This window comes from Pan paniscus, chromosome 16, assembly GCF_029289425.2.
Source record: "Pan paniscus chromosome 16, NHGRI_mPanPan1-v2.0_pri, whole genome shotgun sequence".
Lineage (NCBI taxonomy): Eukaryota > Metazoa > Chordata > Mammalia > Primates > Hominidae > Pan > Pan paniscus.
The window spans coordinates 79,045,015-79,057,591 of NC_073265.2; the positions used below are offsets into that span (position 1 = coordinate 79,045,015).

At 49.6% G+C, this 12,577-nt stretch overlaps 1 protein-coding gene and 1 long non-coding RNA gene across 2 annotated transcripts in view; one reads left to right on the forward strand and one right to left on the reverse strand.

Annotated features, from left to right (window-relative positions):
- The window catches only part of RHCG (Rh family C glycoprotein), a 28,917-nt gene extending 23,046 nt beyond the window's left edge, over positions 1-5,871 (reverse strand). The window contains exons 1-2 of the mRNA XM_003820424.4: positions 5,025-5,871; positions 1,449-1,935 (exon numbers count right to left, since the gene is read on the reverse strand). Of these exons, the coding sequence (XP_003820472.2) occupies positions 1,449-1,632 (184 nt within the window). The 5' untranslated portion in view covers positions 1,633-1,935; positions 5,025-5,871. The remainder of the gene's footprint in view (positions 1-1,448; positions 1,936-5,024) is intronic.
- The window catches only part of LOC117976100 (uncharacterized), a 107,044-nt gene extending 95,245 nt beyond the window's left edge, over positions 1-11,799 (forward strand). The window contains exons 2-7 of the long non-coding RNA XR_010110077.1: positions 1,318-1,591; positions 2,086-2,209; positions 5,072-5,395; positions 5,473-5,588; positions 5,681-5,761; positions 11,669-11,799. This is a non-coding gene — a long non-coding RNA (uncharacterized LOC117976100). The remainder of the gene's footprint in view (positions 1-1,317; positions 1,592-2,085; positions 2,210-5,071; positions 5,396-5,472; positions 5,589-5,680; positions 5,762-11,668) is intronic.
- Positions 11,800-12,577: the final 778 nt, after the last annotated feature.

The following is a 12,577-nucleotide window of genomic DNA, read 5'->3' on the forward strand; positions in this document are numbered from 1 at the left end:
TGTGGGAGGGAGGGAGAAGAACAGGTAAAGGAGGGTCTCAAGCTTGCCTGCCTCACTGTTTGCTGGAAAGTCCCCCCCTTGAGGAGAGGAAAGGTGGACAATGTGAACAGTGGATTTGGAGCCTGAATCCCAAGGCTGCAGCTGTCTAAGATATCTTTTAAAAAACAGCCCTAAATGGAGCCCAGGAGAAACTGTGGTCTCCCCAGCAGGGGGCGCACCCCTTATCTGTTACTTCCCTTCTAGGCACCATGTAACTATTAAATGCAGCCCATGATAGCCCTAACTTTTTGGCAGCCACTTAATATGGCTGGCTCCCACCAAGCCTGCAGCCCCCCAAACGCAGTCTTTTTTCATGCAGGCTGCCATTCTGAAAGTGTGCAGTTGTTTTCTTGGAGATAGAGAATCCCCTGTTGCCGAGAATGTCTAAGGTGTGGAGGGAATACCAGTTGATATAGGCGGCTGCTGGAGAGGGGCTTTAGGGTCCCTTTCAAAGCTAACAGTCAATGACTACATGAACACCACCGGCTAGAATAATTGTCATTGGCTGATGGCGGATGGAGTGGAAAATCAGAAAGTACAAGGGCATTCTGATTTTGGGAAAAGCCCCAGGCTGGGAGTCCAGAGGTCGGGCAGCTCAGAGTGACCTTGGGCTAGCTCTCCCTGCTCCTGAGTCCTAGGGCACCTGTGTTTGGTGCTCTTGTAGCAATTGCTCCATTATGAAGAAAGGATCCCACCCCAACTCTGCCAGAGCTTTACATGCACTTCCTCGCCACAGCCTCACCCCAACCCCTGTGAAGGAGGTCCTACCATTATCTTCATTCTGTAGATGAGGAAATTGAGGTTTAGGAAGGTTGGCATTTGCCTGAGGCCACCCACCTGGTTTGTGGCAAGAGCCACGAGAGCATGAGAGAAAGGGAGGTGTGTGATTGTAGGGTCATGCTCTTAACCACAGCACCGCTGACACCAGAAGATTCAGGGGCGCTTGTTTTCCCTCTCCAAGCTAAAAGGGGGTGGGTGTCCTGGCCTCCTGGCCCACCAGTGGTCCCACAACACCTCTGCCCGCAGCAGGGCTGGCGCTTATTTGGGGTAAGCGCTCCTCTGGACAAGGCAGCCAGGTCACCCACTGGTTGGTAATGGGGCGAGAGGACTCGGATCTTCTTAGTATACCAAGCAGGGCTCTCTGACAGGGATGTTGGGGGGCTCTGACGGCTGGGAGGGCGGTCAAATAAAAACCTCATCCCGGTGTTTTCCCTACTAGTTTTTCACGGGGAAAAGGAGTTTGTGCACATCTGACAATTTCCCACGCATGCCCTGCAGAGGCCGGCGAGATGCGGAGTCCGCGGCTGCAGGATAGATCCCCTCCTCTGCCCCGCTCTGGGCCGAGCCCTTGGCCAGGTGGGGACCGGTGCGGATATGCCTCCGCTGGGCCTGCAGGCGGCGAGACTTACTTGGGTAGCGATAGTAGAATTCGTTCTCCACGTCGCTCAAGTTCTTGTGCGTCCTCTCTGACCACCAGTGGGCGTCGGCCTCGAAGTCGTAGCGCACGAACACCCCGAAGAGAATCACCATAACCACCTGCAGGAGCAGGCAGGTGAGCGGCAGCCGCCAGCGGAGGTTGGTGTTCCAGGCCATGCTGCAGGGGTGCCTGGCCGGGCTGGCAGCGGGCGGTTCGGACGCTCGGAGGCCGGCGGGGCTTTTGAGACCCGGGCAGGGGGGCGGGGCGGCCACGTGGGGCGCGGAGCAGCTGACTCGGGCACCGCCCGCGAGCTCGCCCAACTGGCGGGGGCCCAACCCAAGCCGAGGGCCCCAAAAGATTCCCCGCGTCCGGCTGGGGGACAGCGGCAGGAGCAGAGGCTAAGGCAGTGGGCAGGAGGATCAGGGTGCCCCAAATTCTGTGTGTCCCGTTGATACTGGGGCCTTTCTCCTTTTGTTCTGCTGAACAGAGAAACACGGGGATCATTGGCCTCCCAGTGAGATCAGAAGGAATTCCCAGACCTAAGTCATCATCATCAACATCATCATCATCTGCATCATCATCTGCATCATCATCTGTCCTTTCTTTTTCTGATTATGAAATTCATACAGGGCACATGAAAAACAAGGAATGTTTGGGACACTGTCACACAACAGAGCGGCCTGGGGAGACATCTGTGATGTGCTACCCCAGACTTGACCCTGGAACAGAAAAAGGATGTTAATTGGAAAACTGGTAAAATCCAAATAAAGCCTGAAAATTAGTTAATAGTGACGTTCCCATGTTGTTTTCTTAGTTGGGACAAATGTCATGGTTATGTAAAATGTTAACAGTAGGATAAACTGAGTAAGGGCTATATGGGGACTGTCTTTGCCACTTTTCTGTAAATCTAAAATTATTCCAAAATACAAGGGTTTTAAGAAAAAAAACACGGATAAAGGATTGTAAGAACAATTTAAGAGTTTTTCACAAGTTCATTGATCTATAGTCAGAAACTGTCTTCTGGTTAAGATCTGTGATCTTGACATGAGTTAACCATAATATTTAAGTAAAATCTAAGCTTAGTCTGTATATTGTCAAAATAAATTTGATTTTCTAATTTTTCTTTAAAAATACAGAGATAATTGTAGAGATTTGGAAAATACAGAAAAACACAAAGAAGAAAGTAAAAATCACTCATAATCCCACCACCCAGAGGCAATACTAATATTTTGGTGTATGTACTCTAGTCTTTTCCTAGCTCATTGAAGAGGGGCTGGAGGGGAGCAGGGGGAGTGTTTCAAACGATCATACTAATTTATAGCGTTTTTAACTTCTTTCATATTTTGTAAACACCTTCCCATATTATACTTCTACAACTTTTTTTCTTTTTCTTTTTCTTTTTTATTTTTATTTTTTTTTGAGATAGGGTCTTGCTCTGATGCCCAGGCTGGAGGGCAGTGGCTTGATCATGGTTCACTGCTGCCTTGACCTCCTGGGCTCAAGTGATCCTCCCACTTCAGCCTCCCAATTAGCTGAAACCACAGGCATGTGCCACCAGGCCCACCTAATTTTTTTTTTTTTTTTTTTTTTTTTTTGAGACAGAGTCTCACTCTGTTGCCCAGGCTGGAGTGCAGTGGCGTGATCTCGGCTCACTGCAAGCTCTGCCTCCCGGGTTCACACCATTCTCTGGCCTCAGCCTCCTGAGTAGCTGGGACTATAGGCGTGCGCCACCGCACCCGGCTAAGTTTTTTTTTTTTTTTTTGTAGAGATGGGGTCTCCCTGTCTTGCCCAGGGTGGTCTTGAACTTATGGGCTCAAGTGATCCTCCCACCTCAGCCTCTCAAAATGCTGGGATTACAGGCATGAGCCACCACACCCAGCCTGCCACAACATAACTTTTATAGCAGGATATACTGTGCTTTATCTAGACAATCCCTAGTGTTAGGTGACGAGCGATGAGGTCATTTTTTATTTGTTTAGTATTACAAATCATGCTGTCATGAACATCCAGATATGTAAGTCTTTGCACAACTTTCTGTGAATTCCTGGAGGCAGAGCTGTTTCAATACATATCTCTAGATGTTCCCCTAGAAAGATTTTACGAGACAAAGCATGCACCCTGTGAGCCAGGGGTCAGTGACTTTTCCCATGCACTCTTGCCAATGCTGGCTTTAAAAAATCTTGCCAGTTGAAATCCCAGATTTGTAAAAGCCACTAATGCCATGTATAACATCTGAGGCTAAGCACCTAATCAGGGTGCTTGGAACTTGAGTGTGGCCACACTGTGCCAGCGTGGGGTACCAGGGTATCCCCACTCCCTTGGCAAAGAAGCAGCCAGACACTGCATGAGCAATACCAGCAATAGGGACCATTTATTAAGTACCTGCGGTTGCTGGATCCTTTTGATATATATTTAAATTCTCAACTAAACACTTGTGAAGTGGACATTGTAGGTACATCCTACAGTTGAAAAACCTGAGTTCTCAGATTGGCTAAGGAACTTGCTGGAGATTCAAACCCTGGGCTGTCTGATTTCAAAGGCTGTAGTCTTTCTACTGTGCCATTCTGCTTGTCCCCTCTGGAAGGAGCGAGAAGGAGGGTTTGACTTCGTGCATGTGCATTCACTGCTGGGGAGAAAAACATCAAGCACACGGCAATGGGAATAAGTGGAGGGAGGGAGACAAGGGCTGGCATAGGAGAGGCTGCTGCAAGTAGATTCATGAGCATCTAGGTTCCCCACAGGAGCAGTGGCGTTATGGGATAGAGGGCAGTGGGTGGCGTGGTCCCTGAAGCCTGGGCCGGGAGGGGGCAGGTAGAAGACCTGCTCACCAGGCTGGCCTGCTTAAAGGATAGGGAAGCCGGGGTGTCCTGCTCATTGTGAGAACTGCCCTCCCATCCAGACCTCCTCCAGAGTCCCCTAGCACACCTGTGGTGCTGGAACCCGGGACCCCTTGGGGGACTCCTTGATGGGGCAGGGTACAGGGTCCAGGAGAGAGATGCTGACTCACAAGCCCTGCAGAGGCTCAGTGGGACAGACCTGGAGCCACAGCCAAGCACAGTCACTACCCACAGCCAGCACAAGAAGGCCGTTTGCCCTTGACCTTCATATTTGGTAGACTAAAGGTACAAATGATGGGCTTCAGACTACAAAGGGGATACAAGGTTCAAGGGAGACACTGTTATCAGATGGTTTTTTTCTTGGGTTACATTTCTGGGCCACTCAACTAATATAGGTCATCATGAATTAACATTCAAAAACAAATCCTGGCCGGGCACAGTGGCTCACACCTGTAATCCCAGCACTTTGGGAGGCTGAGGCGGGTGGATCATTTGAGGCCAGGAGTTTGAGACCAGCCTGGCCAACATGGTGAAACCCCGTCTCTACTAAAAATACAAAAATTAGCTGGGTGTGATGGAGGGCGCCTGTAATCCAGCTACTTGGGAGGCTGAGACAGAGGAATCTCTTGAACCCGGGAGGTGGAGGTTGCAGTGAACTCCAGCCTGGGCGACAGAGCAAGACTTCATCTTGAAAAAAGAAAAAATTATTTGTTTATAGTATATCAACATACCATAGTATTTAACCCTTTATGGTATTTCTCCCTTTGTTTTATTCCAGGAAGCTGCTAGGTCTCTCTTGACCTCAGTGAGCCCCAGCAATCACCAACCAAGGAAGGGGCCCAGGGAGCCTCTTCCAGTCCAGAAGTCTTCTCTTCATCCCTTTCTCTGCGTCAAGACCAACTGTCAGAGCCTCCACAGCCTGAGGGCCTGGGTGGTGTGACCCCTGCAGAATAGGGGGAGCAGAGGGAAAGCTAGGCATTGACGTCGCTGGTTTCACTTCTGCTTCTTGAGTAGTTGTGTGACCCTGGGCAAATTGTCAACCTCTCTGAGTCTCTACTCTCTCATCTGTAAAATCGAGACAGTTATCTCCCCTCGGGTCTTGGTGAGACTTATTCTGAGTAGCTGGGACTACAGGTCTGTGCCACCATGCCCATCTAATGTTTTTTGTATTTTTTGTAGGGGTGGAGTTTTGCTATATTGCTCAGGCTGGTCTTGAACTTCCAGGTTTAAGTGATCCTCCCACTTCGGCCTCCCTGAGTGCTGGGATTACGGGCGTGAGCCACTGCACCCAGCTGGTGAGACTTATTCTGAGATACAGCATGGCGAAGAGCCCAGCACAGTGCCTGGCATGTGACATGCCCTCAGTTCCTGTTCATTTTTTTCCTAGTGCCTGGAACAATCGAAAAGCATGTGCCACTTGAGATTCTGCAGAGAAAGATAGGTAATCAAGGTTGAAGAACTGAGGCAGGTAAGTGTGGGATGGTGGAAGGAGTCCTGGCCTGGTGTGGGTCCAGTTTCTGTCTCCCTCTGCTGGTGATCTCAGGCAAATTCTTAGCCTCTCTGGGCTTGCGTCCTCACCTGTGAAATGAAGATTGTGAATGGGTCATTTCCAAAGCTGCTTCTAGTTGCAAGGTGCCCCCCAGCCCAGAGGAGCTAGCCCCTCTGTTGCTTTTCCCCACTCACATGCAGCCTTCTCTCTGGTTGGACAAGCTGAGTGCATTGCTTCACAGCCTCTTGCAGCCCTGCCAGGACCTAAGTCACCCAGGAAAGGCCTCACCCTTGATCCTGGAGTGACCTCAACCACATTCACTGTGTCTCATCCTGTGTGGGGTTTGCAGGCTGCCCTCTTCGGCTTCCTCTGCCTCTCCTCCCAGCATGCCCTCTTCCTCCTTCCCACATTCTCCTCTCTTTCCCACACCCAGCATCCTCCCAGCCACATCGATCATGGCACCTGTCCCCTGTGTGAGGTCCTACCACCCGGAGACAGTGAAGCCCTCTCCCAGTGCCCCCCTGCATAATATTTGAGAAGATGAGACCACAGACAGCAGCAGCAACTGCTAGCACCACCTCTGCAGGCTCTACAGGCCCAGTTACTGGAGGTCCAAGTTGAAAGTTGGGCTAGGACAGAGAGCTTTTGGGATGAGTGGGGTGGGGAGCACACCACCCTCTGAAGTCATTCATTCCCTAGAGGGTCCATCAACTCTGTTAAGACAGGGGTAACATCTTATTTATAAATCTGTCCCCTGCTCACAGTATAGTGTGGGGGCACAGAAGAGGCACTTGGGGAGTGTTCTGGAAGGATGGAGGAAGGAAAGAATAATATTCTTTGAGCACCTAGTATGTGCCAGGCACTGTTTCAGGTGCTGAGACATGGCAGTGAACAAATGAAGCAACAATCCTAGTCCTGGTGGAGCTGGCATTCTACGAATGGTGGGGAAGGTTGGCAAACAACCTGGTAGTATGTACCTTACTTATCTACTGTGTTTAACAATAGATAGGTAAAGCAGACAGCATGTGGGAGGGTGATACATGCTGTGTGGAGCAGAGGGGAGGAAAGCGGGAGAGAGGAGGCCAGGAGTACAATGTACACTGAGCGGCCAAGGAAGGCCCCATGGAGGGAGGCAGGGAAATCAGTTCATCTGCCGGTGCCCTAGTCCCAGCCCACAGCATTTTGATGTGACTGCCCTTTTTCTTTTTCTTTTTCTTTTCTTTTCTTTTCTCTTCTCTTCTCTTCTCTTTTTTCTTTGCTTTGCTTTGCTTTTCTGAGACTCAGTCTCACTCTGTTGCCCAGGCTGGAATGCAATGGCATGATCTCGGCTCACTGCAACCTCCACCTCCCGGGTTCAAGCAATTCTTCCACCTCAGCCTCCCGACTAACTGGGACTACAGGCACCCACCACCATGCCCAGCTAATTTTTGTATTTGTGTAGAGACAGGGTTTCACCATGTTGGCCAGGCTGGTCTTGAACTCCTGACCTCAGGTGATCCGCCAGCCTTGGCCTCCCAAAGTGCTGGGATTATAGGCGTGAGCCACCACGCCCAGCTGTGACTGCCCTTTTCTAAACACCCCAGGCAGCTGTCCCCTTCCTCAACTGCCCTTGGTATTAGTAAAGGCCAAGCTCTCAGTTTCTCCCCTGGGTGGCCGGCAGTTTTATTTCTGGTGCTCCTGGAAGAAAAAATGGCCACTATTCCAGAAGCCTAGGAAAAATGTCCCCTCCCAGAACATTCTGTCTCCAGCTCACATAAGGCATGGCCAGCAGCCTGCCCGCCCACCTCAGGCAAGGCCCAGGTGCTCTGCGGAGTGTCTGTCCTTGTGGGTAAAGGGGGCTGGGGCTAGAGGGGCTTGATGAGACAGCGGGAGGGTGGAGGTCTCTCTCCCCACTCTCTCCTATCCCAACCTCCATGTCAAGCATTCATACACTGTTTCTTCCTAGCACTTCTCGTATCTGTCTATGGTGTCTTCCTACATTAGAACATCAGCACCCAAGGGCAAGGACACCTAGAAGAGATCCTAGCTTGCGGTTGTTGCCCATTAATTATTTTTCCAATGGAATGAATGGATGAATGGATTCTTTCAATTTATTCAGTTATTTAAAACATGTACGGAGCACCCACTGCACACAGCTCCATATCAGGCCCAAATAACTATATAAGCATGCCCCCCAGATTTGCACTATAGAAAAGGAGATACAAGTTTGCCCCAGTGGTTAAAGCAGAATGAGCACTTTCCTGTGTACCTGAGGAGAGCTTGATGGGCCCTGGGGTGATCAGGGTGGACTTCATGGAAGAGGTGGACTTTGATCTAGGATTTGCATGGCAGATAATAGGTAGACCTTCACCCTCTGCCCTTTGGCTTTTCTTGTCTCATGTATGCCCTACCACATGATTCCAGGCTACCTCCCTCTCCCCACCCCAGCTTGGTACTTCAGATGACAACCCAGAGGTGGAATTCTTGCCTTGTCCTCTGAGATGGGGGTTTAAGAAACCTGCTGCTCAAGTCTAACAGGCCAGGCAGGGGTTTTCCTAAGGAACCGGCCTCTTCCTCCTAAAATGTGTGTGCCTTGACAAGCAGGGATGACTGACGGCTGGGACGCAATGGTTCTTTCCCCAGCCAGGGAGAGGCAGGGTGTGGTAGCCACGCTGGCAGGCAGGGAGATGGATTTCGAGGCAAAGGTGGTTCAGGCTGTCTTTCTTCCAGGCGAGGTGGAGTCTCCCCTGCTCTGGTGTGGCTGTGTTGAGGGCGTGGTGCTGGGACTGTCCCTGCTATCACCCTTCTCTCTACTCATCCCTCTTGATAGATGACTGTTCGCATCCTTGACATCTCTGGCCTTGGTCCCACACGCAGCCCGAGGCTGTGGCAAGACACTAGGCCAGGACTCAGAAGTTCTTGGGGCTGGTCCCAGTTTCACAAATTTTGTCAGATCACACCCCCTGTCTGGGCCTGATTTCCTTGATTTGCAAATGGGTGCCTCCGTGTCTGCGCTGCTCAGCTCTCATTTTGCTGTGATGCTCAAAGACCATGCAGCTTGGTGCTTAGCACAGTGACCCAGAGGCTCTAGGAGGCCCGGGCTCCAGTCCCAGCCCTGCCACTTCCTAGCTGGGGGACCTTGGGCAAGCTGCTTAACTTCTCTGGGCCTTGGTTTCCCCATCCATACAGAGGGTGACAGGAGTACCTGGGATGACCTTAATGCATAATGATGCTTTTAACCCGAGACTGGTAGTATGTACTTGACAAGTGGCAGCTTTTACTATTTGCCACTAGAAATGAATGGGGGCTGGGCACAATGGCTCAGGCCTGCAATCTCAGCACTTTGGGAGGCTGAGGCAGGAGGATTGCTTGAGCCCAGGAGTTCGAGACCAGCCTAGGCAATATGGTGAAACCTCATCTCAAAAAAAAAGAAAAAAAGAAAAATAAAAAGAAAAGAAAGCAATAGGAAAGTCTTTTGTAAACTGAAAAATGTCACAAATATAATTGGTGCTGCTTCTATGACGGTGGGTAATGGCATTCCCCTCTGGTGCTCTCTGAAAAGTCTGCAAAGGCAGGGCCCAGGAGAGGGGGTCCCACGCCCTCCCTGGAGTTGGGAGCGGGGATTAGGGCTGGGGGAAGGGGCTAGGGGCCCCGGGAAGCAGCTCTGGACATGCCTCCATCATCTCTAGTCCCTCAAAGCCACAGACAGGGCTGCCTCCCCATACTCATGGGAGATCTTCAGTGTAGGTGGCTTGTGGAGTGAGGGGAAAGGGTGTAGGTCTCTCTGCAAAACTCTCTTCCATGACAACTTATGGGATCAAAAATAAGAACAGCAATAGTGGGGAACTGGACATCATGTGCTGCTCCCTGATGGGCTGCTCCAAGAAGGACCCAATCCCAAATGTGCTATTCCTGCCAAAAATGCATACCCTGAATTTAATCACGCAGAAGCAGCAGACAAACTCAAATTGAGGGATATTCTGCAAAACAACTGGTCTGGAGTCTTAAAAAGAAATGTAGGTGTGATGGATGTCAAAAACAAACAAACAAAAAAAAACAAGGAGGGCAAAGATTGTAGGCTAAAGAGACGTGACAAATCCATAAAATGCTTTGATTGATTCTTGATTGGCTCCTGGATCAAGAAAAAATCTTTTAAAAAAATGCTATTGGAACAACTGAGGAAAAGGAACTAAGAATGGTATATTGACTAATGGGATTTATTAATGCAAAGTTTTTTTAAGGGTTATCATTGTATTGTTGTTATATGGGAGGCTGCTCTTTTTCCTAGGAGATGTCTGGTTTTGAGGTAAAATGTCATATGTCTCCAACACACACAAACATATATACTGAGAGAAATGAAACAAAAGTGGTGAATCCAGGTGAAGGGTATATGCATGTTCATTGTGCTATTCTTGCAACTTCTCTGTTGGCTTGATAATACGTAAAACAAAAAGTTGGGAGAAAAGCCACTGTGGTGCTATCAACCGGAGTCTCTGATATCTACTAGAAAATACCAGCCTATCCAAGGCCGGGAGCAGAAGCCAAAGTCAGAGACCCAAGGCGAGTCCCACACACCCTCTACCTAATTACAGTTCAAACCCTGTGGGGCTTTCTGTGTGTTGTACAGCATAGGGTGAGCACATACCAGGCGCTCAGCACCTACCCCATCCCTGGCACTGTAAAGGCACTGAGATATCAAGATGTGACTTCTGTTCTTTCAGGGCAAACGGTTCAAGGGAGGGTCTTCACTCACTTCTTCATGCTACTGCAGAGTATGTTGTCCATACAGCAGTCCAAAGGCTCACAGATAAACCTCAGGATTCCCAGGGGAAGATGGAAACAGATTAGTAACAGCAGCAGCCTCCATGAACTGGGCGCTCCTAGGAGTCAAACACGAAGCTAAGCCTTGTCTTTGTCTGCCCATCACCATGTGTCCTTTTCATGACAGCTGGCCATGCAGGAAGGGATTTTTTTTTTTTTTTACAAGGTAGAAACTCTGGCTCAGAGAGGTCAGATCACTTGTCTAAAAGTCACCCAGCTAGAGGGTCGCAGATCTGAAGAAGAAAGCAGCATGATCTCAGCCGTGAAGAGGTTTAACAAGTTGGCTTAGTGGAGAAGGGCATGCCACGAGCAGCTTGAGGGAAGATGTGGAGGAAAGAAGGTGAGGGCAGGGTTCCTCAACTTCAGCACCAATGACATTTGGGGCCTGATCAATCTCTGTTTTGGGGACTGTCCTGTGCGTTAGCAGCACCCCTGGCCTCTACCCACTGGATGTGAGTGGTCAGGAGTATGACCATCCCCTCGTTGTGACAACAAAAAAGGTATTCAGATATTACCAGATGTCTCCTGGGAGATAAAACTGCCCCAGTTGAGAACCACTGGGGTATGGCATCTACACTCTGCCCTAAGCTGGAGGTAATCTCTTGGCACAGCCTTGCTCCTGGCTGGAGGACTGTATCTCTGCCCCTGAGGGTGGGCAGGTGGACAGGGCCTGGTAAGCTCTGCATTATCTCTGTAGGACCTCCCGCAGGGCAGGGCCTCAGGTGCTGGCTGCAGCTCCTCCACCACCACTGTCTCACTTCCATTTCTGCCTTGGCTGCTGTGATGGTTAATTTTACAGGTCAACTTGACTGGGCATGGGGTGCCCAGACATTTGGTCAAACACTATTCTTTCTGGGTGCGTCTATGAGGGTGTTTGTGGATGAGATCATCATTTGAGTAAAGCAGTTGCCCTCAAATGTGGGTGGGCCTCAGCTAATCAGTTGAGGGTCTGAATGGAATGAAGAGGTTGACCCTCACTCCGAAGGAGAAGGGAACTCCTTCTGTCAACTGCCTTCCAGCTGTGGTATCAGTGCTTTTCCTGCTTTCAGACTTGAACTAAAACATTGGCTCTTCCTTGGTCTCTAGCCTGCTGACTTTCAGACTAGAACTCCACCATCAGCTCTCCTGGGTCTCCAGCTTGCTGACTGCAGATCTCGGGACTTGGCAGCCTCCATAATCATGTGAGCCAATTCCTTATAAAAACTCTCTCTCTGCTTCTCTCTCTCTCTCTCTCTACACACACATACACACACACACACACACACACAGAGTTGACCCTTTAACAACATAGGTTTGAGCTGCATGGATTCACTTATACACAAATTTTTCTCAATAAAAAGTGCACTGGCCAGGTGCAGTGGCTCACGCCTGTAATCCCAACACTTTGGGAAGCCAAGGCAGGTGGATCACGAGGTCAGGAGATTGAAACCAACCTGGCCAACATGGTGAAACCCTGTTTCTACTAAAAATACAAAAATAATTCGGGTGCGGTGGTGGGTGCCTGTAATCCCAGCTACTCAGGAGGCTGAGGTAGGAGAATTGCTTGAACCCAGGAGGTGGAGGTTGCAGTGAGCCAAGATCACGCCATTGCACTCCAGCCTGGTTGATAGAACGAGACTCTGTCTCAAAAAAACAAAACAAAACAACAACAACAAAAATGCACTGAGTGTGCCTGCTTCTCCTGCCTTCCCTTCCACCTCCCCCACCTCTTTCTCCTCTGCCATATCTGAGACAGCAAGACCAACCCCTCCTCTTCCTCCTTCTCCGTCTACTCAATATGAAGATGAGAATGAAGACCTTTATGATGATCTACTTCCACCTAATGAACACTAAATATATTTCCTCTTTCTTATGATTTTCTTAACATTTTCTTTTCTCTTGCTTACTTTATTGTAAGAATACAATATATCATACATATTACACATGAAATATGTGTTAATTGACTGTTCATGTTATTGAAGGCTTCCGATCTGCAGTAGCCTATTAGTAGTTAAG